Below are 27,078 nucleotides of genomic sequence, written 5' to 3'. Positions count from 1 at the left end.
AACCTTTATATCCCAGCCAAAATCTTTGCAATTTAATTTTCCCAACTGCTCCCGAAGTTCTAGTTACACCTTCATCCCCACTTCCTGCCTGTAACTGGTGTTGTGAGCCACTTAAGCCACCATCATATGCCAGCTTAGATGCATTTCAGCTGTCATCTAAATGATTATTCTACTCTAATGGTATAGTTTGGAAAGCACTTTAGGTCTCACAGAATGAAAGGTGCCTTAGAAAATAAAGGTTTTCTTTGTTTATTCACTGTGATGTCTTGAGAATAGTTGCAAGTGAAATAGAAGCTTGAAAAAGACTGCATTCAATTGCCACAATGCCAATAAAATAACTTTATTAGGGGGTTAATAACATTCTTCCCTGCTAATGTTCCCTCACATCGATGCAGAACCGTCTCAAGTTAGCTTCCAAACTGTGCCTAGCAGAACAGAATCACTTTCCATAAACCATATTACAACATCCAGAATCAGCCTCTACGGCTTTGGGAATGAGAAGAATGCCATCCACCTCAGTTATTACTAGACTTGTTTGTTCTTCTGCTACTTTTTTTCTCCCCCTCTCTCTCTTTCCAGGTCCCTTTTAGAACCAGGAGCTCTGGTCCCCATGTGTGTGGAGCGAGTTTAAAATAGCAATCCATTCGACAGTCAGGTGCAAGAAATTCGTAGCACAGCATTTTTTAATGGATCTGAGGCGATAAGCCCCAAGTTATTTTGACAGCTTGTGTTATGTAGGTGAAGCTAACGTGTTTGTGTTCTGAGCACTAGAAATATTTACTTTAATGTAGACTATGTTTTGGGAAAGAGGGTTTTCCATCGGTTGAGGGAAGTACAACTCTCACTGGGGTTTTAAGCGTTCCTCTGCCCTCTCGTGGCACAAATCAGAAGTGTTCAAGTAAGTAAAGTTGGCCCTCGCGCTAATGCAGATAATCAGCCCCTGCGCTGTCTGCATTCTCCAGGTGGAGATCCAGTGACGGGTACCGGTTCCGCTCCTGCTGGCAAAGCGGAGCAGGACGATGAAGCCCAGCCTGTTTCATTACGCTGTGCCTGGCTGGCGGCTCTTTGCGAGTGTGTGGTGCGTACCCCACAGGGCCAGAAGCACGGGCTAACTCAAAACAACAAGCGTCAGCGCGGCCGAGGCCCCGCAGGCCAAGGGCTCGCTGCGGCCTGTGGAGGCCGCCCGTTGGACAGGCAGGCCCAAAAAGCGCTTCAGCACCGCGGGGCAGCGGCGGGCTGGAGGAGCTGCCCGGGGTAACAGCGGCACGGCAGGGCGGGGCGGGGCGGGGAGCGGAACGACACCCGGCCGTGCCCGTCTCCTGCCAGCAGCCAAGATGGCTTCCGGGCGGGCCCGGGCAGGGGCGGAGCGAGCGGCCTCGTGACAAGCGCCACCGCCTCTCGCGTGGCTTGGGTAGCGCGCGGTTTTTGGGTCTCGCGAGGCGGGAGGTCGGCGCGCGGTGAGGGAGCGAGCGCGGGAGTTTGGTGAGGCGCGCCGGACCGTGGTGGCTGCGCGCGCCACGCTGCCTCGCGCTGCACCGTCCCCGGTGCGCGGCCATGCCAGCTCAGAACACGATGAGTAGCGGCGGTGAGAGCTCGGGGGGGCGGCGGGAGGGAGGGAGGGAGGGAGGGAGGGAGGGAGGCGGGGTGGCCGGCCGCCTCTGGCGGGTGACCGTGCGCTCGTTACAGAACCGCTGGGAGCAGCGATGGGGGAGCAGGCAGAGGCGGCGGTGATCACGCCGGCCATGCTGAAGGAGGAGGAGCAGCTGGAGGCGGCGGGGTTGGAGCAGGAGCGGCAGATGCTGGAGAAGGTGAGGGGACGGTGAGGTGGGGCTGCCCCGCGGGGAGGGGACGGTGAGGTGGGGCTGCCCCGCGGCGGGGGGGGGCGGCGAGGTGGGCTGGAGCGGGGGGGAGCCCCGCGCCCCCGTGCCGTTATTCCACTCGGCGGCGACTCGTGGGCCGGGCGTCGTGCAGCTCCTTTGATTTCAAAACAAACAAACGTGAGAGGCTGTGAAAGTTTCGGGCGGTGGCTGTGATTCACAAGCGCCGTTGGTCACCACGGGAGGCTTTTTGTTTGGTTGGTTTTTTGAAGGCTAACGGTGGACTCTTGCAGTCAGCAAGAAGCCTACCGCATTTTATATGCGTTTAAGTTTGGAATGTGAAGATTACCTCTTTACTTTTCTCGTTCCAAGCCTAAAAATCTAAGATAATCATGCCTTTAAAGTAAGCTGACTTCAGAAAGGCTAGTAAGTTCACATTCTTCTGAATTTCTACCTGAAATATTAAAAGCAAACTTATTTTGTTTGCGTTTTTTTTGGTATGTGTACATAACACATCTTTCTCTCTTTTTGATGCTTATTTTATTAAAAAAAACCCCACCAAACAAACGACCTGATTAGAGTTCTGCAGTATACTTCTATAAATGCCTTTTATCTCTTCCAGAAATAAGCCCGATTATGCGTTTCTTTTGGTAGCAGGTACAGTTTAGGCAGCAACTGCATCAACGACTAGCCTAGCTTAAAAAGCCTAGCCAAAAAGGACTGGGTTTATGGCAGTCGCTCTCCTGTTCTTCCCTGCACCCAGCTGTGGAGGCACCCCTAACCTCAGGGAGCAGGAGCTGCGTGAGCTGCCATTGCTGCCAGGAGAAATGTACATGTAATCATCCTGAGAGCTGATGTTTGGTTTGTGTGCTTCTGTTTGCTTATGTTGCAGGAAATATAAACTGCTTCAAGGAAATCATACATCCCTAACACAAATGACATAATCATTACTACCTTTCAATTCTCTCTTGCTATGAATGTAGAAAGAGAAATAAATGTATGTAAGTTGATGTTAAACATTGGTTGATACTAGCCAATCTGTTTTGGAGAGAGAACATGAAACATGATGCTTCTAGACCTGTACTGATACAAGTTATCAAGGTATCAGAATACTCTATATATATTTCAGGCATAAGGAAATATAAGCTTGAAAGAACTCTTCTCTTAAATGCTCTTTTGGGAATTGTATTCTAAAGAACTAATGCTATTACTCAAAATACTTGAGAAATCATTTGGGGTTTTTTCCTGTCTTAAAAATTGAAGCATTATTCTAAGGGCATAAAAAGTACAATTTCTAAGGCCTGGAACTAATTTTAATTACTCTTTCTGTTTTCACTAAGAAAAATTGTGATTTATAAAGGCATGGTTTTAGGCTGCACCATTTTGTGATACTGTATTAGAAAATAATACTTTATTCTCCCAGAAGTCTCATAACCTTCTTTCTTGCAAACAGTAAGTCATGATAGAGCCTGTCCAAACTTTTCTTCAGGTATTCCTTGATCAGAGTTGGAACTAAAAATATGGAGGCAATGCTTTTGGAGGGTAGGGCGCAAACCCTTGTGGAGCAAGTTATCTCATTTCACAGGAAGTATTGAGAAAAGGGCTTCACACTTAATTTCTTTCACAACCAACTACTTCTGTAACAGTGCTGTAATGTGATAGGGCTGGAGTTTTTTGTATTCCCTCCATTTCTTGAGAATCCACAGGAGCTTACCTTTAGCAAGGGTATCGCTCTGTCGTCCTGTGTGCTTCTATCATGCTTTCTCTGTGCATTCTGGGGCCAGTTAGACCAAGGGGAATTATTCATGTCGTTAAACCCAGGCTTACTGGCATCTTGGGGGCAGCTGATGTTCTTGAAGCTTCAGGGCTTATTATGCTTGTCACTTCGGCAAACCCCCTGCCAGGTGATTTGTACAGCAGTTCAACAAAGGAGTCACTTGTTCTTTCTGTGGGCTGATCGCAAAATACCACTATGGAAATATACAAGAATGTAGAGTGACGAAAGAGTGACAGATTTTTGAACTTTTCAGTCAAAAAGGGGAAAAAAGAGAACACTTTCTTGAGGCTTGAAGGTTTGAGTCAAAGGACAAAGTGGAGAAATCATGAGTCCAATGCTGTTTGTCATCTTTTGAGTTTCTTTCCCCTTGAAATTTTTGCAGTTGGTCAAGGGAACAGTCCAACAGATTGACCAGTTAATGGAAGGATGCTGTGTTCACAGCAATAAAAAAGTGAGCAATGGCAGTCTGCTGAAAGAAGTTTAGTTTTAATTCTATTCTTTCCTGGCATTGCCATCAAGGGTTGATCTTTCTGAGTTCAAGTACTTTTCATTTGAAGGAAAAAAATCTGGATTGGAGAGAGCAGAAGCAAATAAAAATTGTATGGAGAATCACAAGAATGCAGTCTCTTCCCCCAGAGAACTTGTGGAGATAGATCTTCTCATAAAAGAATACGGTGATAGCTACCTGATAAGAATGACATGGAGTACTACTTGTGGAAAATAAAGGTGTGATTTCTGGGGGAGAGAAACATGCTCCCCTTTTTCTGTGTCACACAGTTTGTCCCATGATTCAGCTAATACCTTTTTTCCCTGCCTGTTAGTGTGTTCAGTTTCAGAAGATTCAGCATGCCCTTCCCCCAGTGTTTCTTCTGAAGGCAATGGCATAGATAAGCATCTTGTAAAGCTCTGTATCTTGCCTTTCTGGGGTTTCTCTTGGAGATGCTAATTTATATCTTTTCACTTGTTCAATGTGTCAGCCTAACAGACAATGTAAGGGTAAATGCTTTTTTACTTTTTGTGGGAGTCTTGATCTGAGTTTTAAAGAGCCATTTGCACAGCCTTGATTAATTCACCAGAAATTACTTTTAAAGCATATGTGGATTTTGTAAGCAAAGCAAGCAGAAGTTACTGTTTTCACATTGGGAATTGACCTGACCTCTGTAAATTAGGCATGATAATTTTGTAGCTGGCTGAATATCTTTTTCATAATGAAAACTACCTTTGTGCAAGTGGCACGTGGAGGAGTCCCAACTAATATGTGGGAAACTGCTGAATTTTACCAGGTAGTGTTGTTTTTTTTTTTTCTCCCAAATTTTGCAGTCTGCAAATAAACTTAAGTTTCATTTTGCTCCAAATCTATAAATTGGAGTTGAGACATCTTTGAGCCCTTGAATGCTTTGCTCTATTGCACTGGAGGCATGTGTGTTGCAGAGATCTGCTTACATATGTAAGTGAATGCAACCCTCAGTTACATCCATCTTGCAGCACTTCATTGTCCATACACTCACGAATCATAGATGTGTAATGACTGCAAGGGAAAGGTTGTGTGTGAGTGACACAACTGTAGTTATTCTATAGAAGAACCCTGCATTGTATTAAAAGCAATAATTCTGAAGTATCTATAAATGCTTGACATCTTTGTGTTGGCCAGGCTCGCACTTCTTGGGACAGGGAGTCAAGTGAAATGCGCTATAAGAGGCTTCAACATTTGCTGGAAAAAAGCAACATCTATTCCAAGTTCTTGTTAACCAAAATGGAACAACAGCAACTAGAGGTAGGTGTATTCTTGTCTGCAGTGGGGATTCTTAAGATGGGCTGCCATCTGTTTGGTGGGTTTTTTGCCATCCAGCTGTTTCAACCAAAGTAAAAATGCTGTTAAGATTGCAATAATAACACGAAAATCTACTGGAACTACTGCCCAGGAATGAAGTTGTGCTTTACATAACATTCAGAATTTTTTCTATAAATTAATAGATAAATCAGACTGGGAAGACCATGAATTATAATTTAAAATTATAGTGTAAAAGTGCCACTGATATATTTACAATTCTTCTATTGGCCTGAGTGCTAGGAAGAGAAGATAAATATTTCAAATAAGAAACAAAGTTTAAGGAAGCTAGAAAACCTGGAGGGAGGATAGAAGATGCAAAGAACTGACAAGTAGGAGGTTGTTCAGCCTATTTGTGTTAATTACTGAAGGCCGAGGATTAGTCCCGTCTTCAGGATGATGATGTAGGCCTTCCTCAATCAAATTTATGAATTCATGATCTGGGGTCATGCTGTTCCAAGCAAGAGCCTCCATGAAATGATTTGATGTGAGGTTTTTTTTAATCCATGGTCTGCTGAGTTTATATCTAGCTTTATCTTTACTTTCTTAACTGTACCTTTATGGACCAGCTTGTAAGAGTTTACGCTTGAGAGAGAGGGAGAATCTTAGGAAAAATTCAGGGCAACGACATTCTCAGAAAAGCGACACTGACTGATTGCAGGAACCTCCTTTCTAAAATATTTTGCTAGTTTAACTCAGCTTGAATTCGTGGTCACTGCATTGATAGAATGCATGCTTCAGTACTAAATCTCATTCCATTGATAAATACCAAGGTCTCTTACCTCTTTTTCCAGGGTCCTTTTGCTTTCAGCAAGTAGAAATAGTAGATGTAATGAAAATCTTAAATTCTTCAAGACGTGAAAGCGCTTCCTCATTAAAGGCATTGTAGGCTACTTACATTGCTTTCTGTTCTGCAACAAACACAAGTGGTAATGTGTAGAAGTTAAAGGGGAGCTGGATATATGGGAAATGGACTGCAGTAGATGTGATCTTAAGGAGTTTGCAATTGGGAATATTTTTGTTGGAGTCTTTCTAAATTACTGTATTTGAGTGTTTAAAGTATTTACTGACAAGCAGTTCATAGCAGTTGCATTTTCTTGTCCAAGTTTTGCTTTATCATTTTAAGCTATGTCAGAATAGAGGCTTTTAGTGAGATGGCAAAAACAAAGTCTGTAGACTAGCTATGCCTGTTATTGCTTCTATAATGTATAGTTCTCTTGTGGGTGTTATTGAAAGATAAGAAATGTGTGTGGGTTTTTATTTTTTTAGGAACAGAGGAGGAAAGAGAAGTTAGAAAAAAAGAGAGAGATGATGTTAAAATCTGCCAAGGTAAGATTAACTAGCTATTTTATGCAACTTTCTATATAAAGCTGACAAATTACAAGTCAGTTTTGATCAAGGTAGATAAACTAAGTAAGTTAGATTAGCCAATATTTGACTTGCAGGATCTGTCTAGTATATTAATTTTAACCATAGTAAGCCTGTTTAAAAGTGCTTAAAAGTTGCATACCGTGACATTCATCTTAAGGAGATTTTTGAATTTGTCTTGAGGAAGTTTTTATTTTAGCAATGATTGTTTATTCAGCCAAGATGTTGAATAAGTAATAAAAAAGATAAACAGGAACATTTTTTTGCTGTATTTTAAAAAACTGCTTAATAGTAAAAGTGTTTCAGGCTTTCAAAGGCAATGGTTTGAGGCTGATTACATCTTTTTATCTGTGTCATGACAGAGATGCATAAGATGATGAACCTCTTCCTGTGTTTATTTTCTAGGGTCAAAATCCAGTTGATGGCAAAGAGGATAAATCAGGTAATGTATTAGGCTTTGCCTTTTGTCAGTACTGGTGGTTTTAGTTTCTTTAATGCTTAATGTGTTGTATAAACTCAAATATTACAGGTGCAAAAAAGAAGAGAGGGAGAGAAGATGGGACGTACAACATCTCGGAAATTATGTCCAAAGAGGTAGGCCATAACTATAAATAGACTTGTCTGGATTTTTGTAGCACAAATTTTAACTGGTGAGGCAATCGCTGTGTGACATCTGTATTTTAGAGCAATACATTCTTGTACATTGCCATTAGAGATTATCAGCCAACAGTAGTCTCTCTGTAACGTATGACTTTCTTCCAACAAAGGTCTATGTAACAAGCAGTGTTGTCAGACCTGTAGAATTCAGATGTTTGTTTCCTTTTTTTTAAAAAGTCTTTGGAGAGGCAGGCTGTGAGGAGAGTACATCGCCAGTTGAATTTTCAGTTACCCTTTGTAACTGGAATGTGTTCTCTGGTGTGTGGCCTTGTTTAGAGTCACTTGTATGACTAATGATGTTATATGGAAAACTTTTTAAAGTATGTCCATGATTCTTCAGTTAAAAGATCTCATGAAATACAAATTATAGTAGCCTTTAAGGTTGAAAAGTGTATAAATGTATTTTTTTCTTTGTTTCCAGGAAATACTATCAGTGGCAAAAAAAAGTAAAGTGGAAAATCAGGTATGTTGGCACGTGTTATTGCAGTTTAAGTGTGTTAAGCCCAAAGGGAGGGAGGGCTTTTTATATTTTATAGCATATCTTTAAACTTTTCCTGTAAATAAACATCTCTCTCCTAGATAATTGAAGTCCTGAATTAGAAGTTTAAAAAGTGGTGCAAGTGAATGCACTTAAATATTTATTTTCAGAAATCCAAGATGAAAACCTCTAATTTTTTTTTAACTGAATTTGAATATACCTTATGGAACGCCTGTAGTTTCAAAAATAAAGGAAATAGGAATTTACTAAGGAATATTTGTGCTGGTGTATAAGACATAGTAATTTTTAAGTAATCAAGCATGGAGATGAACAGGTATGGTCTTTTCTGCTTCTGATGCAGTTTAAAAGCTACATACACAGTATTATTTTCTTTCCAACATTTTCTAGAATCTGCTTATAGAAGGGAAATAACTGCATTAAATGCCAGCTGCTGTGAGGAAGGTTTTAAGTCTGCTTGCTTTTATGGGTAGAAAATTATAAGCTCAATCGCTTCAGTAGCTATCACTGCTCTTCAGTTAAGAGTAGGGAATGCATATAAGGCATTGAAATTTTGCATGTTGACATTACCTACACAGTAACATTAATCCTAAAAATAAATTCTACTCTTGAGTTGACAGTTAATTAAAATAAGTCCCTGTGTCAGGGGCTGGTTTACTTCACTGCAAATTGAGACTGCTGTAAATTGGGCAAAAGTATGTCTTAGCTGGGCTTTGATGTGCATTCCACTTGTCACGTGTTCCTTGAACTTCCCTATAGGATGAAAGCTCTTCTGACAACCTGTGTCCAGAAGACCTTCAGAAAAATGGAGACTCAAATAGCGTCATTAAGGATAGATTGTGTCAAGCTGTACGACACAGTGCCAAGCAATTCCTTGATCCAGTACGGAAATTTAACGGACAACCAGTGCCTTTTCAGCAGCCAAAGATTTTTACTGGAGGTGTAATGAGGTGGTACCAAGTGGAAGGCATGGAGTGGCTAAGGGTATGGAGTGATTGTTGATGTAATTGAATCTGTTGCTGATTGGAAACAGAGAAATGGAGAGGGAAGAGACAGTAGAAGTCTGTGATCATAGTTGGTACAGGGAAGGTGAAGGAGAGACAGACAGTTCTTTATGATTTCTCATGATAAAAGAATCTGGTGTTCTGAAAAAGTTGTCAAGCAGCAGATACAATGTTTCAGTGTGGGGAGGATATTTGTAACTATTTCTTTAGGCTTTCTGGTTGGTGTTCTCCATCTTCCCTTTCTCCATCAATTTTCTTGTTCAACTCAACTGTCTTTTCAGCCTCTTTTTACAAATACTTTGTGAAAGCAGAAGGACTATGCATATTACTAAGGGACATTCTTACTATTTTTCTCTCTCAAGGGCTTGAATACCAAACCCATAGGTGTTTAAGGATCCACTACCTTGCAGGGCTGACATGGCTGAGTTTTCCATTCTCTGTATCTTGGAATCTAACTAGTAATATTAACACAGTGGTTTAAAAATGTTTTGTCTTGAGCTTTTGAAATCAAAAACTAAAGAAACTTGACATAAAAATTGCCCACATACATGTTTAACTTCTACCCGTTTCTGCTTGCAAGCCAGATTAGAACAACTTTGCTTTTTAATTATCAGAGCCAGACAGAACTAATTTTCATTCTGCTACTGATCTCATATTTCTCATAGGTTTTTTTCTTTTTTTTTCTTCCCCACAAGCATATATATCTTGTTTTAACAGACTTAGGCTGATCTCACAAGTGAGTGTCACTAAACTCGCTCTGTTCTATCACTGGGAAGTGTGTAGGGAAGACAGGCCTGTTCTGGGAGGGGAAAAAAAGGCTTCATTGGGCCCTCAGTTATAATAACCTTTATGAATCTTCATGAGTAGTAGATAGAGTAGCCAAAGAACACTTCTGTGTCTGTCCTTTTGTGAGAGGTTGCTCTGTCACTTGTCAGAATAGGCAGTGTCTGCACAGCCGGCTGGAGCAGCTGGCTGTGTTGGTCAGGAATTGCACCTTTTTCCTATGCTGCAGTAGCGGTGCCTGTAGAAGCTACTTGAACAGATAAAACTGAAACATCAGCACAATAACTTGGACTTAGAGGGAAGCTAAGGGAATTGTTTGGAGCTGGGATGAGTAAAAACTCAGGTAGTATGAGCTGCACTTGCAGTTGAAGTGCTTTTTGAGGTAACACTAATTTACATTCTTTGATACTGTTCTAGTTTTTGTCTCCTAGTCAAGTGCTTAATTGGCTAGAAGCACATACAGCTACATATGAATGTCTGGGGTTTACAAGATACCTGTGTTTATTTTCATCATGGAGAAATCTTACTTGTCTGTAATATAAAATGTGCCTAGTAGAGAGTTCCTACAGGTGTTACATTCTTAAAGAGGTCTGTTGTTCCTAAGGTGTGTTGGCTATTTAGCATTTACATTTCTTTTTCTGTGTATGCAGATGCTTTGGGAAAATGGTATCAATGGCATTTTAGCTGATGAAATGGGGTTGGGGAAGACAATCCAGTGTATTGCAACAATAGCACTGATGGTGGAGCGAGGAGTCCCTGGTCCATTCTTAGTTTGTGGTCCTTTGTCTACTCTTCCAAACTGGATGTCTGAATTCAAGAGATTTACTCCAGAGGTAAAAGAAATGAATATTTTTTTTCTTTTTCTTCCTTTAAAAGAACAAAATACTTAATTCTTATTCTAATTCTTTGCCTTGAAACTTTCTCTGTATAGAACATTAGTTTAATTGTGGTTGTTTATGTGGTTACTACACACTGTGCCATGACTTGCTATGTATTTACAGCCTTCTTGTAACAGACCTAATTAATCTATTATCTTTTGTTAGTTTAAATGAGCTTAGTTCACCTGGCTTCCAAACCTCTTTTTTTCAGATTCCACTAATGCTCTATCATGGAGCTCAGCAGGAACGTCGTAAACTGGTTCGTAAAATTCACGGGCGACAAGGATCACTGCAAATCCATCCTGTGGTCATTACTTCCTTTGAAATAGCAATGCGAGACAGAAATGCCCTGCAGGTATCTAAGTTCTCCTGAAAGCCCTAGGACAGGTGGAATGCCTCATCACTAATAGCAATGCTTTTGGATATAGTAAAAAAAAAAACAACCCACATGCTGCCTGTATGAGTGTCATACTGTAGCATTTATATTGGCATTTGCTTCTGTTTCCTTGGTAACAGTGGCTCTGGAATTCTATTCTTAAGAAGTTCCAAACAGAGTGCTGTCCAAGAAGTGAAGTAGGCAAATAGTTACAGCATACCTGCTCTTTTCATTACCTCTGTGTAGGTGATGGTAAGGGAGGCTTGGAGTAAAAGCTATACTTAGTGTATAAATACCATGGTTAACATCGGAATGGTTTCAGCAAGATGAGTTTCTTGTAGAAGTTTTACTGTCATCACCTAAGCTTTCTAAATGCAGTCACCATGAAACAGATGTATGGCATTAACTGTTTGGGCTCAGCTCTTCCAGTCTGGCAAAGTGAGAAACAACAGTAAATACAATCTTTGTAACGGGCAGTATCAGACATTGGTGCTGCTTATCTCATCTGGCACATGTTTTGATGGAATAAAGCTAAGATTTACTGAAGTATCCTTTGTTTTTGTAGCACTGTTTCTGGAAATACCTGATAGTAGATGAAGGTCACAGGATTAAAAATATGAACTGCCGTCTTATCAGAGAACTGAAACGATTTAATGCGGACAATAAACTCCTGTTGACTGGTACTCCCCTGCAAAATAACTTGGCAGAGCTTTGGTCATTGCTTAACTTCCTGTTGCCAGATGTGTTTGATGATCTGAAAAGGTAGGTTGCGATCTGATGGTGAAAACTATTCCCCTTTGTTCTGTTTGGCTGTTATTGTGACTCTTTAATTATTAAACTTGTATCAGCATGTGAAGAGCGATTTTGTGGTATGGCTGTAATTTGGTATGATTATTTGGTGGTAAAGGCTTTGAAATGTGTCTTCACACTTAGTTGTTGCAGAAAGTAAGGAAGAAATTATCAGCTCTATGGATAGTGGAAGCTCAACTCTGAGTGAAGACATGAGCGTTTGGGAGGGGAGATGTTTGTCTAATCATAAGTGCCTGGTGCTGCTTGAGATTCTCTTAAGGTGCTAGAGAAAGCTATGTGAGGCTGGCAGACATGGGACCCATGGGAGACAGATCCTTTTCTGAAGCAGTAGGGGGTTGGTTGGAAGAATGTTGTCAAAACAGTTCTTAGACTAATTTTGGAAAAAGATACAGGATAGATTGAATATAATAGGTCATAGTGAATTTTCTACCTAATACAAGTATTTTTACCAATCACTTAAAACCTCAAGCATCTGAATTGACAGGTATATTTCAGAAATATCTCCTGTTCACAGTATTCATGATGAATATTAGTGCTTTGTTTTTCTTAAATCACAGTATAAGAGAAGAATAACATACTTAAATAATGAAGAATAACAGCTATGAAGTAAGCTATTTTGTTGTTGTTTTGTTTTTATAGCTTTGAATCCTGGTTTGATATTACCAGCATTACAGAAACTGCTGAAGATATTATTGCTAAAGAACGGGAGCAAAACATCTTGCATATGCTGCATCAGGTTCTCACTTTTTCTTTGTGTTGGTTTTTTCATTGTTTATTTCTAACATTGACTGTTATTATGAAGTGTGTCAAAATCCTGTTTGTGGAGCTGAGTTCTGGGCCTGAAGCTTTTATTGTGGCGCTTCTGGACTTCCTTAGACTTGTGGGGTGGTTTGTTTTTTTTTTTTTCAGTCTGTACAGCACTTATAAATGCTGAAAGGAACAATATACCTCTTTGACTCATTTTTATTCTTGGAACTGAATTGAGTTTAGTCAAACTTAATTGTAGTTGCTTGCTTCTTTTTGCCAAAAGATTTAATTGGTATATTTGTTTAGTTGAAAGATAACTTTGAAGGAATTTATGTAACCTTTTATGTGTTGAACTGAATACCTTTTGACAGAGTAGCTGTATAATGTGCCTGTCTTCAAAACCACACACTCCAAATTTTTTTTTAAGGGGAGGTGTGGAAATAAATGCTTACCGAACTATCATTTTCCCATCATAAGCTGATGGTGAGAGATGTAAATTGTATGTTCTAGATTATAATTGTTACTGACAATTTATTACTTACTTTGGTTAAAGGTTTGGGGCCTTCCTGAAATAACTTAAGAAATATAACAATCAAAACAAGCTGTTTCATAATAAAATTACTTTCAGTTAATGAAAACTATTTGAAAGCTCTGTAATGTAGTTACTACTGCACCCTTATTAAACACTTCAAAATTTTTCAAATGGCAATGGATGTGGTGTTTGAACACATGTATTACCAGCATGTGCATAAAAGTTTTGAGTTTTGGAGTAGGGATCCATATTAAAAAATGAAATATGGAACTCTGCAAATTAACTCCCTTGCTTTAAATTGTCAAAATACTATTATATCAGTAGACCCGTTTGTGTGTTGGGTTTGATTTTTTTTTTTTTTTTTTTTAAGTAGCCATGTTGAGAGCTTTGAGTAACACATCTGCCTCACATTTCAGATTCTGACACCTTTCTTACTAAGAAGACTAAAATCTGATGTTGCTCTTGAGGTTCCTCCTAAACGAGAAGTTGTGGTATATGCACCGCTGGCAAAGAAGCAAGAAACTTTCTACACTGCCATTGTAAATCGCACCATTAGGAAACTGCTTGGAAATAATGAGGTACCTACTGATATGGATGTTAGAAATCTGCTTGCTATTAATGGTTTGTACACAAAACCACACTGGTATTGCTTCATTACTATTGTAGCTAAACCCACTTTTTACTTAAATATTTAGTCTGATCCTTTTGTTATCTATTTCAATGGCAGTTACTGTGACTGGCCTCAGTGGGCAAAGAACTAATAAGGAATTTCATTTTGTTCTTGATTATTTGTAGCTTGGGGGAAAAAGAAGACAGTTTTCATAGAGTTGACAATTTCTGCTGTAAAACCAGTAAGGTGCTAATGCAGCTTTTAAAAATCAAGCAGAAGCTTTCAAAATCTACAGTTATAGACCTTTAAAATTTGGGCTGCACTTGATGCATATCACTGAGACCTCTTCAGTATTGAGAATTCTTGGGTCAGCATAGGCCTTTGAATCTGAAGCTATCTGCTGTTGATGGCAACGTTATTTCCCACAGGAAGAAGTAGTTGAGTTGAGTCCTACAGGCCGACCAAAACGCCGTAGTCGAAAACTGGTTAATTATTGTGAAGAACATAATGGTTCACCTGATGACTTGGAAAAATTGATCAGCAAAATGCAAGAGGAAGTAGAAAAAGAAAGGTGCCTGCCATAAAACTTTTTTTTTTAATTATACTGAATGTCTCCCTCTTAGTTTGCTTCCAGAGCTTTCCTTATTCAAATTGATCAAGAATGGCATTTCATAATTCACTATCCTTCTAGCTTTATGATTTGTTTCTTTGCTTTTACTTAGTATTCACTGGGCTATGATGGCAATGATTAGGTTGTACCATTGCTCACTGACTCATTAGAGTTATGGTTAACTACAAGACATTTACTCCTAGACCTGTGGTCTTTGCAGGGTCTAGCAATAAAATTGCTTCTTGAGTCCCTGTTTTCATTAGTCACAGTCGTAGGTAAGTCCTGTGACAACAGTGCTATTGATAATCCCATAAAGAGCTAAAATGTCCTAGTGTGAAACGTAATTCCTTTGGGCTGAAAACATTTTAGTAGTGAAGAACTGTGGTTTCACCAAAGCCTCATGGTCTGAGATGGTGTTGGGTGACAGCCAGAGAAGAACTGTTTCATCTTATCTTTTTGGTAGTTGAAATTTCGTTGTAATAGCTTAGGTCCTGGCTACAGCTAGCAATGAGGACAGAGCTGAAGAGCTTGGCTTATTGCTAGGTTTTGCAGTCTTTTCAAGCTTCAGGTAAACCTTTTGTCTCCAATGTTTAGTTATGTTCACAGGAATATATTTGACTCAAAGACAGGACATAGGATAATGTTGGTGTGCTAACTACAGTTAAGTCCTAGGTTTTTGCAGAATTACTCAGGAATACTTGAAGCAAAGTTTGGGCTCAAGACTGGAGAAAAGGGAGGAGTAGTTTCCTTGCTAAATGTTGTAAAATACGTAGGCTTAAGCTGAGGCCTGGAACTCAAATGACCAGTACAGTTGTTGCTGTTTTGGTGACAGATATTAGTCACTTTCTGGTGATTTAAGATCAGAGTTGAGGTTCGGGACTGAGGGAGCTTGAGGAATCATGTTCATTCCTGGGTTTGGCAAGGTCTGTTGGTGGCTCTAAATTGGTTGGGAGTCCCTTGGGCATAAGGAAAATGAGGTTAATCTTCAGGCTTGAAATGTATTTGTGTTGCTAGATTTCTATTGTAGTCCAGTGTACTTTGCAAGAACAGGCACTTAAATATATGGTTTTTTTAGTTTTATGGTATGCATGGATCCTTTATGTTGGAGATGGTATTTAGATGTGGAAGAGCTAAATACCTGTATTTGCTGTGGATCCTGCAACATGTATGTGTGACTGAAATGGGATAGGCAAAGAGCTGATTATGGAATAGCTTATGTATTGCCATGGGAGATCTGACCACTTGTTCTAGAGAGGGCTTGCTTCTGTTCCTTTTTCTGCTGGGTGACTTGCACAAGTTGTTTTTTCTGCTTCTGATTACTACTGATTACTGCCCTTCTGTATTTTAAACTAATAGCAAACCCTTATGCCTTCAGTGCCAAGTGTGACACTAGAAGAAGTTTTGTCTGGTGATAGCTTTACTAACTATGAGGGATTTTGAGGACATTTGATGCAGCATGTAAATCCATTGCTTGATTTTGGTTTTTTATTATTTTTCTCTTCAGTATCTGTAGCATAATAATGTGACCCTTTCTGTACTAATAAGATGACGTATATTTTCAAGGCCAGTGATAGAAGTGAGCATTCCCATGGATTCAGAGGTGAACCTTAAACTGCAGAATATTATGATGTTACTGAGGAAATGTTGTAATCACCCCTATCTTATTGAATATCCACTGGACCCTGCTACACAACAATTCAAGGTACATATTTTAAAAGGATTGCAAGAAAAATTATTCCAGGCATTAAAAAGCAATACACTGTGAGCTGACGGCAGTAAAGAATGACCTTTTCAATGTATCTGGCGTATGTCTCCCCGTTGAATTCCAGCAGTGTACTGAATCGTTATTTGCAGCTTCTTGCAGCACCAGTTGCAGAGAGCAGTTCAGCCTCTGTGCCCATTTAGCCTTTGCATAGTGATGCTGTAGCGTTCTTCATTATGGCAGCGCTCATCTGCTGGGAGCAAAGTTGCTGAATTCAAACAGTAGCTGGGTTCTGTTGACTCAAGGTGTTTTAGGATCTGCCTCAAGCTCTCCTCACAAAGGTTAATTTTCAAAAAAAAAATGCTGACCTTAGTGAACTGTTCATGATGTAAATTGTACACATGGCAGAAGGTGCAGTAGTAACTTCTAAGGGTGAGTGTTGAAGAGCTGACCCAAGCACAACAGATTCTGATCAGAGAATAGAGCATCCTTTCTCCCCCTCAAAAGGGAAGAACTCCAAATTATATCACAAGTGCCAGCTGGTAGTTTAATCTACACAAAGCAGTTGGCAATGTAGGAAAGTATGAAGTAATTTGAATTGAAAGAATCTTGAACAACTGGAAGCTGCTTGCACATTCCGTATGTAGGTTTGTGGGCATGTGTGGTCATGTTTCCTGTTCAGTGAGTGGTAACAGATTCAGCTGCACTTGGGAGCAAGCTGCTGAAGTTTATCAATGTAAAGTCAGTGCATGAAAAGCAGATAGCCCAGTCTGGGTGATGAGGGGAAATTGGTTAATGTGTAGGAAATGTAGACTGTTTGACAGCTGACACCACTTGCAGGAACTAGTACTTGCTTAGGAAAATAAATTAGGAATTATCAAGGTGGCTACTGTATGGCTCAGGCCTGAGAAGTTTCTATATTCCTCCCTGTTCTTAGCCTATAGCAAGAATTCTATCTAACAAACTCTCTTAAGCAAAAGTGTGGTCTAAGGTAGCAGTGTGAAAACTTGTTTGGTGAACTTTTGTCACTTGACTGATTGTAGTAACTTGTTCAGCAGCGCTGTCTTGTATCCAGTAGGTGGAAGCCTTGTGCATTAATTACAAGCTGGGAAAGTAACAACTGCTTTTCCATGTAGAAAAATTAAATCATCAGGGTTTCTCCTTCCAGAAATCGGATGAGAACTAATTAGGTGTTTTTAAAATTATTTGAGCATGGCGTTTGATTTAGTTTCATCCTTATTTCACTGATTCAATGCAGTTTGCTAAAATCAGTGTTGCTTCCAATCTTACGGCTTTTGGTTAAAAAGATGGTGCAAGCTTGTTCCTGTGAGAAGCTTTCAGACAGCTTTTGGTGTTCTGAGTCAGGCAAACCTTTGGTATCCTTCCCTCCTAATATATGATCCCCTCTCCCCTGTACCAAGGTTGATGAAGATCTAGTAAAGAATTCGGGCAAGTTTCTACTCTTGGACCGAATGCTTCCCGAGCTAAAAAAGAGAGGACATAAGGTAAAGCTAAGGATTGGGGATGGGGGCATAGTTGTTTCCTTATAAGCAAAAAATTATATTAAGCAAACTTCCTGGTTTTGTAGGTCTTGTTGTTCTCACAAATGACCATGATGCTTGACATTTTGATGGATTACTGCTATCTGAGAGACTTCAAATTTAGTCGATTGGATGGCTCTATGTCCTACTCAGAGAGAGAAGAAAATGTAAGTAGATGTACATGTCCTTTGAGCCTGTTAGCAAATTCTGCTTGTTCATGTGACACTGGAATATGATTTCACACAGCATTTTGCCTTTGATAGGCAAGAGACATCTATGTTGGAAACTGACATCCTTGCTGCTGCTTTAATATCTGCAGCTCATAAAATATTGAAGCAGTGAAAACTGTTACTAACCCATATCTTGGGCTATACCTAGAATGATGGGTGCTCACGTACTCTGTTGACCAAATATGGGGTATGTAATATATCTAGATTGTGGCAGATGCTAATCCTAGATTTACCCCTGCGTGTATTGTTTCCTAGCATCCAGTATATGATGCCAGCATCTGTGGGAGTGTACAGCAAGTCTAATGACAAATAAAGTACGTTTCCAGGAAATGAGGTTTTGTACCTCGTGGGACACTGTAACTTCAGATTGAAATTGCACGTGGATTTGTTCCAGCGCAGTCCTTTGTTCTTGCATGTTTGTAATGGTTTCAAATAACCATAAATGCCTTACTACTGAGACATATATTTATCATGAAGAGCAGCCATGCAGGGTGGTTCTGGAAAACCACCTCTGAGGGTTTGCAGGGATGTAAAAGAGCAATGCATATATGGAGGAAGTACACAGGATATATCTAGGTGGTGTGCTGCAATTGCCATCTGGTCTCCAAAGTATGCACTAGTGTTTATGAAGATAAGGAAGAACAGTGGCAGACTACACATCATCTAACTCAAATTTGTTCCCCTTTGCTCCACTTCTTTCAGTGCCACAGTGTGGCTGAGGAAAACTAAACCCCTAAACACTTAGGTTGCTACTGTTAGAGCTGATTCTTAGAGGAAAGGCTAACTAGCAACTTGTCAGCAAACTATAGTGACTTTTATTAAGCTGGTAAAATTTTGTACTGCTGTTTTTTGGGGATTTTTAGGAGTTGATTGTATGCCTACCACAGTGTGGTATGGGTGCAGGATGAGAGGAATCTTCCAGGTCACCTAAGTTCAGCAGTGCTCTTCCCAGCTTCATGATTTGCTGCTGGTGCTGCAGATGCTTATGTCCAGGAAAGCCCGGAGGCTTTTAGAGAGCTTTGGTAGCTGCTTCCACCTGGCAGTGGGGTGATGGTTTCTTTTTCTCTGCTGTGATCAGAGTCCTGAAAATTACTGTACGCTTCCAGTTTTCTACCAGCAGGTGGGTGGTCAGACCAAGTAGACTAGATTTTGATTGGTATTGCAGACCTGGTAGGAGCTGTGCTGACATTTGGAAACATCTTGCAGTGAAAGTAGGCTAGATACTGAATTAGGAGGCCAGAAAGTTACTCTTAGTTTTGAAGCAAGAGGAGGAGGTATACAGGGCAGCTGGAAGTTACAGTCAAGTTGGCATCAGTGTTTTAGATTGTGGTTTCTATCAATAAGAAGGTATGTTTTTAGGCTCTGCCAGTTTGGACTGTGCTCACCTTGATCATCACTGGGTGGTAGGTTATATGGAGGTGAATGTGATTTGGACCATATCTCACTATAGTCATCTCCATTCTCTGTTAGACAACTCCTTGACTGGAATACTCAGATCATAAAATGCAGCTGCTTCACTTCTTGGTCTTGTCCTGTGCCAAATGTATGCAGTGGTTTTTTTAAAGCCTTAGTTTGGCCTCTGACAGTGTGTGCTGTATTTTATCTGTGTTCATCTTTTTAAACATGGGTGTCTCAAAATAAAACATTAGCTATGTTGTATTTGATCCATCTGCTGTTTTTAAATAGATGAATTCTTTTCCAGATGCATCAATTTAATATTGACCCTGAAGTCTTCCTGTTCTTAGTGAGTACAAGAGCTGGAGGCTTGGGCATTAACTTAACTGCGGCAGACACAGTTATCATATACGATAGTGACTGGGTATGTTGACAGACTGTTAACATAGTGATATGTGTCATAAAATGCTCTAACGCTGCTTTTGGCAATAATTTACTAACCCATTATGGTATAGACCATTTCTGTAACTTTAATGAGGTGTTACATAAAGATAATAGTAAGGAGTATATGCAAATGTGTTATATATTGAAATATGCAACCTTGTTTGAAAAGTCCTAGCTTATAGAATACAACGTTAGAGTTGGTTTCCAAAACTAGCCTGTTTGCTCCTGAGTTACACCAAAAGCAGGAGGGATTTTTCTGTTACTGTTGAAGATACATTTCCTTCTTTCAATTTATTATTTTAAGTTTGAACACAGATGGACCTTCTACAGGTTCCCTGTTGCCAACAGCTGCCATTTTAGTTCCAGCTCCTCAAATTTATTTCCTCCTGTGACTTGCCATGTAGTTTTTAGATAGTTAGGATTCTGCTGCTCCTGTGTGTCTGGAACTGGGAAGAAGAGAGGTATGGAAGGAAATGACTGAGGACCTCTGCATCTTCACTTTATTTTAATAGGCAGCTCTGCTCTTTGCATGACTATTCAGCTTCAGGGGAGCTAAGGCAAGTTCAGAAATGTCTGAAAACTTTTAAAATCCTTTTTCTTACCATCCAGCAAAAAACCCCCACAAACCTACAACTAACACCCTCAGCTAAATTTGTGATACAAAATGTCCATCTGTTGAAAACTGCAGCACATAGTGCAGAAGCAGTGGGAGCTGGTTGGGTTACTCTGTGCAGCTACAACAGCAGAGCTTGTCATGGATGAGTTTAAAGAGATGTAGAGCTCTATTATACCACGGCTGCCCTGCTTATTGCTTCTGCTCTGACTCTCAGCTCACTGTTCAAAATGGTGCCTGTGGTACATGTCTCAAAAAAAAGGTTAATGGTGTAGCTAACTTGTTTCTTTATCTGCTCAGAACCCCCAGTCAGACTTGCAGGCCCAAGACAGGTGTCACAGAATTGGCCAGACAAAGCCGGTGGTTGTTTATCGTCTTGTGACAGCAAATACTATTGACCAGAAGATTGTGGAGAGAGCTGCTGCCAAGAGGAAGCTGGAGAAGCTGATTATCCACAAAAGTGAGTACCTTTCTCTCATTACTTCCTGTAAGCATGTGTTTCTTCTTTAAATCTCAAGAGAGAACTCTTACTACTCTGTTTTGTGACTGCTTAGTATTTTTTCTTAAACACAAAAAGCTTCATCCTCCCAACAAGGGGCTATATAGTATTACTTTCCAAAATGCATTCTTAGACATGTTGTAGATGACTTCTGCAGCAAATTAAAGGAAAGCACTTCTAGTATTTCTGGAATCACTGTGTTATGACTACTCCTTTGCTAGTAGTTAAGGAAAAAAAGAAGGGCGATGGAACAGTGAGCCTACCTGGAGGAAATATAAATAAAACCAGGCAATAAGAGAGTAGAACTCTGGGCTTGTTGGCAACTTGTCTGCAAGATGATAGTTTGTTTGACCCAAATGTTTTTTGACTTTTAGCATTGATGTATGAGTTAATTATCTTTTTAAAATCAAATTAAATGAACCAGAATATAAATGGAAAAGCAGATTAAAAAGTTCCTACTGCTTGCAGTTTATAGCAGTTCCTCATTTGGAACAATATGCCTACCTAAGTGACATCTAAAGCAGCATTTCATGATGTGAGATTTAGTGATAGATGTTTCTGGTTGCACTGGCAATCTTGCTTGAGTAGGGGGTGTTCCTGTTAAGATTGGTAAAATGAGTAGAGACTATAGAAAGCTGATTTCTTGAGGGGTTCCTACTAAACATGGTTGAGATTGCAAATCCTAGAGCTGTAAAATCACTAAAAAATTTCAGCATCCTGTTTGTGTCCTTCTGAATTTAAGAACAGTAAGTTATAACCACAGTGGAATAGTCCTGTTTGAACAATTAACCAGTGCGGAATAGAACAACAGTCCCTGATTTTTTGTGCAGAGCAATGGTGATTCTTGCTGTGTTCTTGATTATATAACTGGTCATACTCAAAAGTCTTTAGAAAGTGATTGGGTTGAAATGTCTCTTTTGGGGGTAAAGTTTTCTTGTTTGGGTCCTATAGGAATCATGCTTTGCTGCCGTAGCTTATTGTGTTTGTGATATTTGGACAGTAGCTCCCTATAGCATTTTCCAAACACTAAGCTCACTTGAAAAATACAATTTTTGTAACTTGGTATGGGCTTCTGACAATAATTAGCCTTATATTAAACTTTAAAAGAGGTTAAGAACTTCTCATAGTATACTAAGGGGAAAAAAACAAAAAAACCCCTGTCCAACTAATGTTGACTCTTTGTAGGCATGCTAATGACCAATCTAAGTAAGAAAAAATTGGGTTTTAATAATTTGATTATGGTCCAACCTGAACTTAAAACCAAAGTGGCAAGATGAGTGCACAAAACAGAATGGACTCTAATACTAGATGACTGCCATATACTAAAGTAGCAGTGGGAACTGGGAGTAGTTGTGCTGAAAGGAAGACAAGTGTCAAGTTGGGTCACGCCTTCAGTTTTGCAGTAAGTTCAATATGATTCCCCAATAGTTACCAAGATACATATCTAAAACTTGCAGCTTAGGTAGGGGTGTTTCCTTCAGGAACCTTTGGATCCACTGTGTAAATGTAAAGGTGATGTAATGGATTCTGTAATTCTGAATATCAAAAAACGTGTTGGAACTTTGGAGGAGTGAATGAGGAAGGGTTATTACAAAGCTTACTTGTAAGGTCTTTCAGTGGTATCTAACCATGCAGGGTGTGTACAGTACAAGTACTGGAGCTTAAGAACTGGAATTTGTTGCAAAACAGAATGCTTTTTTGGCCTCAGCACCAGGTTACTCTTTCTGTCTTGTGCTTCTGTTTTATTGAAGTAAGTTGCTGTGGTGGTTTAGCCCCTGCCGGGGTCTGAGACCACGCAGCCGCTACCCCTCCCCCACAAAGGGAGTGAAATACAAAGCCCCAAGACTGAAATAAGGAAAGGTTTAATACAACAGTGCAATAGCAACACAACAAACAACAACAATAACAATAGCAGTAATAGTGATAGCAATGAACAGAGCAAAATAGCTACCAAATAACAGCAGTGAGAAGCACCATGTACAAAACCAGGATGTGACATCCACATGGTATCTGAATAACCTGGCTAGAGCTCCCCCCCCACTGCTGGGGAAACTTAACCCTATCCTGGTTAAACCAGGACAGTTGCCTTGGCAACTTCCATGAGAACCAGTGTGGTTTTAGTTAAATTAGAAGATGTCAGACTAAGAGGAATTAGTGTTAAGTGCTTGATAGGGTCTTATGTATTTTTCTCTGTGTCCCTATTGTTAATGCCATATAGTTTGTGAAACTGAAGACTAAAAGGGAGAGACTGCATCACTAATAATGCATGACAGGACCTGGATCCTGTGTGTTACAGCAGGAGATATTAATGGGGGAGAGAATTCTATAGCCCAAACTCCTCTGGAACTTGCATCTGATTTGCACTTCACAGAGAAACAGTCAGTCCTTGGAGGGAGATGGGAAAAGGTGTGGGGAGGGCTTCTGAAACCAAGATACAGGAAGGAACAGTAGTGAGTGTGATGAAAGGGATTGATGAAGACCCATTAATAAAATGGGTACATGTGTTGATAAAAACTGAGGAAACTTGGCCCAGAACAGTAAGCCTTGCCTGTCTGCTTGAAATGTGCAAGACTGAGTTTGACTTCGTCTGTGCTAGGCTTTAAGTAATAATCTTGTGTAACTTTTTTTTTTTATATTGGGCTGGCATCCAGATTTGTGTGTAGATAGGTGTTAGCATAGTCTCGTTAAGAAACCAAACTGTCAGGTGTATTACTTTAAGTGTCATGTCTGTCTAGTCCATTAAACTGAGGGATGTTCTCTCTGCAAACCACATATTTCATGCATTTCCTACCTTGTGGTTAATACTGCTTACTTTGTTTCAACCAGCTTACAATACAAAGGGAACAAACTTCAGCATCCACCATCTAACTTTATTTACAATGTTTTTACTGTAAGTAATGGCTTTTCTGCTTTGTGTGTGCGTGTGTGCATGTTGAATTGGTGTTTCAATCAGTTCTTCTGCATACTACAGCTAGAAGGTGGAAGGCCTGCATGTAAACTTTTCATGTACATTTGACTTTTCTCACCAGTTAGGCTATTAGCGTAAGGTTTAACCTGAGGGCTAAAACAATGAAACACAGCATCAGTTTTGATATGCAAGAGTAATTTGTTCGATATGTGCATCCAGCATTGATTGAACAATTTATAGAATTTGTTCTTGTCCCCATGTACTTTCTTAAAATTTCTTCTTTCTACAGATCAGTTTAAAGGTGGCAAATCTGGTCTAGCACAGTCAAAAAGCTGCCTGGACCCTCAGGAATTAATAGAATTACTGAAATCCAGAGACTATGAGAGGTATGCAGATTTCATATTTTTCTTGGACCATGAGTTTGTAACTTGCAGTGTGCAAGCAGCTGTCGGTAGCTTTCTTGTCTTATGAAGTGGTATGTGGATCTTCATAGTGGAAAGAATGTCCTAGGGATTCTGCTATGTGGGAAAATTGACTTCTATGCAATACTAACTGTAACATGCTTTTATCTATACTGAGAGATTATTTATTCCTCAACAGGGAGGTTAAAGGATCTAAAGAAAAAGTAATCAGTGATAAAGATCTAGAGTTACTCTTGGATAGAAGTGATCTTATTGGTAAGTCAGTTTTCATCTGTGGTTTTTTTCTGTTCAGCAGTTAATTCATATTTTGTAAAAGTCTTTATATGTAAAAAGCTGCCATAGCTTCACTTCCCTACAGCTGTTGTACATCTGAAGGAGGACCCTTTGGCCCCTTTGCTGACATTTCCAATTGGATTTGCTGAAGAAGAAATAACAAAACTTAAAAGTATTCCAGAAAACCACAATCATGCATAGTGTGCCCTGAGAATGAAAAACACAGATTAGGAGGTGTCCTGCAAAGCAACTTTTCCTGTGAGTTGCTGAGTTGATCAAAATAGAAATTATTCTCAGAAAATACTTATTTCAGCATACTTGTTTAAAAACCTATTTTGATACCATCATAATTCAAAATATAGTCTTAACATTTTTTGGGGGGTAAAAATTGAGCTTTTCAGAGTTACATGGCTTGTCAGTGGATCAATTTTTTTTAAAAATTTGATTTTAAAAAAATAATTTTTTGAGGTTGTAGGCAAAGTCTAGTGCCTGATCGGGCCAAGATATAAAAACCCTTAGCTTTTTTGAGAGAGAAAAAAATTCTTGTCCAGTTCATTTAAATAGTAGATTTAGTATCCTTTGTTTCCTTCAGCATTTTAGGATGCCTGAAAGCCTAGATACAGAAAAGATCAGTCATTACAGAATTTAGAAGTAAAAATGATAGCTAGTCTTAAATAAGTGTGATACGTATAGTTTGAGTAAAATAAATTTGCCTTAGGAGAACTGTTGTTATACTTAATTTTTTTCCTATATTATCTGAAGAAATTGTTTTATAAAACTTCTTATTTCAGTTAACTGATTGCTAATACAGGAAATTATTCTTGATGTATTGATAATATGGTCTATATCGTTACAAGTTCAGGCTGAAACAATCTGATTTCTCCTTTCAAGTTGGAACGTGCCATTTATTTCGTGCTATTAGTGTGCATCATATTTGTAATGGTCGCTTATTCTTTTTTCCCCTTGGCTATTCTGAGCAAAATTAGTATATTAAAATGTCAAAAAAATGTTTATACAAAGATACTCATCTAGATTACGTACTGAATATTTACTGCAGCTAACTGTAGTTAATGCTTTAGAAACTGAAATGCCACCTCCTGTCCCAGTAAGCCATAATTATTAAATTTGATATAAAGACAATACTTTTTCATTAGCTTTATATTCACTGGAAGGGGCACATAGTGATTGCCAGTGCTAGGAAAACAAGATGTAGGTGTTTCAACGTTAAAAAATAATATTGCTTAGCAGAGCCATAACTTTCTGTGTTTCTCCTAGTAACTTCACTAAACGGGTTTCCTGAGTTCCATTTTCTTCTCAGGAAGACGAGACTAGTTCAGGCAGAAACTGCTTATCTCTATTCAAATTAGAATTTTTTTGCTTAAAGTACACAACTGAAAAATATTGTCAAACACAAACTTTTAGTAGCAAACTGTTGATGGAGCAAAATTATTTTATCAACTTGCTTTCCAAATCCAAACAAAAGTAGATACAACTTTTATGTCTGCAATAGTAAGGTTGCATACACTTCACCTATTATTGTTGATCTTTATTTTGTTTTAATCCTAGATCAAATGAAGACCTCTGAAAAAATGAAAAAGGAAAAAATGGGTGTATTCAAGGTCCTAGAAGAATCCTCAGATTCCAATGCAGAATGTGTGTTTTAATGTGCAAATGTGGCCTGTAGACTTACAGGACAAACATGACTTACATCAGATCTTCCAGAGGTGTCACACATACTGATCCTTTATGCTGACTTTCTTTAAGGCCTTGTTCAAATCCGTTGTGTTCTTTCAGTGAATTTTAACATGTTCTGCAGTATAATGCAGGTGATAGTTTCATTTTGTAGGTTTGGTAAACTCTCATAAAGAATTAAGAAAATAAGCATGTTTCACATTTGCAGCTAGCTCTTGTTATTGGTGGTAAAAACAGGCAAATTTGTTTAAAAAAATATCTTCCTGTGGAAGTCCTAAACCATTTTTTTTATATGGTGTCAATTATGGTTTTATTTGGAAGGGAGAGAACATGTGCCTTTGTTACAGCCAATTGTGTAGTTTCGGTTTTTAACTTCTGCAAATTATTTTGATTAAATAAATGTCTGGTTTGTCCTAAAGGTGTAGGGTTTTTAGCATAGCTTCTTAAATAAGCAAAGCTTATGTTGTGTCCACTAATTCACTCTTTCCCTTCTCATTTAGCACATTAGCCAATCTCACACATTAAAAGAAAACAAAAACCAAACCAGCAAAACACAGCAAAAAACCAGGCACCTTGAATGAACCCAAAAACCCCTTAATTTTTCTGGTGCAGACATTACTTCTGTATTGACTGGTGTGTCAGCTTGCACAGCTAAGGTGCCCCTTTGAAGCACGTGGAGGGAGCTGAGGGCACTGTGAGGGGAAAGTGCAGAATGTCTCTGGGGGTGTGTGGATGACCAGGGAGTACTTTCTGGGAAAGGAGGGTTTGAGACTACACTGGGACAGAAGAGACAGGTGAAGGATATTTCTTGCATATGTAGCCTCCAAGAGCCAGCTCTAAGCAATGGTTTTCAACTTGGGCATCAGGTAGCTTTAAACTTTCAGTTCTGGTTTGTGAAAATGTCATCTAGGTGTAAATAGAAGCTGCAGTCATGGAATTGCAGCTGGAGCTGTCAGAGTAGCAATTGTGCTAGTTATGCCAAGGCATAGGTAGCAGAGTAAAATATAATCCTACCTAATCTGTCAGTCACTTTGGAAACTAATTTCCAGTCACTCTATGATCTTTC

The 27,078-nt window shown here is 39.4% G+C and overlaps 1 protein-coding gene across 3 annotated transcripts; it reads left to right on the top strand.

The window, feature by feature from the left end:
* Nucleotides 1–847: 847 nt before the first annotated feature.
* On the top strand, nucleotides 848–26,430 carry HELLS (helicase, lymphoid specific). Of its 3 annotated transcripts, none has more exons than XM_074830744.1 (22): nucleotides 848–1,078; nucleotides 1,687–1,808; nucleotides 5,246–5,368; nucleotides 6,692–6,751; nucleotides 7,196–7,232; nucleotides 7,320–7,384; nucleotides 7,869–7,910; nucleotides 8,703–8,927; nucleotides 10,381–10,563; nucleotides 10,820–10,963; nucleotides 11,550–11,746; nucleotides 12,434–12,530; nucleotides 13,490–13,651; nucleotides 14,112–14,254; nucleotides 15,857–15,995; nucleotides 17,417–17,500; nucleotides 17,584–17,703; nucleotides 19,469–19,585; nucleotides 20,519–20,678; nucleotides 23,915–24,011; nucleotides 24,226–24,302; nucleotides 25,887–26,430. In XM_074830744.1, exons 2-22 carry the CDS (start codon nucleotides 1,704–1,706, stop codon nucleotides 25,982–25,984), a joined length of 2,475 nt encoding a protein of 824 aa, XP_074686845.1. In that variant the 5' UTR covers nucleotides 848–1,078; nucleotides 1,687–1,703; the 3' UTR covers nucleotides 25,985–26,430. The 3 variants fall into 3 exon arrangements, with proteins under 3 accessions (XP_074686845.1, XP_074686846.1, XP_074686844.1); XM_074830745.1 differs by lacking the exon at nucleotides 848–1,078 and adding an exon at nucleotides 1,166–1,254; XM_074830743.1 differs by lacking the exon at nucleotides 848–1,078 and adding an exon at nucleotides 1,289–1,585.
* The last annotated feature ends 648 nt before the right edge of the window (nucleotides 26,431–27,078 follow it).

The sequence above is a fragment of the Strix aluco genome, chromosome 7, assembly GCF_031877795.1.
Source record: "Strix aluco isolate bStrAlu1 chromosome 7, bStrAlu1.hap1, whole genome shotgun sequence".
NCBI lineage: Eukaryota > Metazoa > Chordata > Aves > Strigiformes > Strigidae > Strix > Strix aluco.
Note: the sequence above shows the minus strand (reverse complement) of the source record. Positions and strands in the feature narration are given on the sequence as shown.

Excerpts from the sequence above, each read along its gene's own strand:
- HELLS (XM_074830743.1), top strand. The coding sequence starts at position 1,555 with ATGCCAGCTCAGAACACGATGAGTAGCGGCG. Across the intron at positions 7,385-7,868 it reads CGGAAATTATGTCCAAAGAG|GAAATACTATCAGTGGCAAA; the intron begins GTAGGCCATAAC and ends CTTTGTTTCCAG. Across the intron at positions 7,911-8,702 it reads AAAGTAAAGTGGAAAATCAG|GATGAAAGCTCTTCTGACAA; the intron begins GTATGTTGGCAC and ends ACTTCCCTATAG.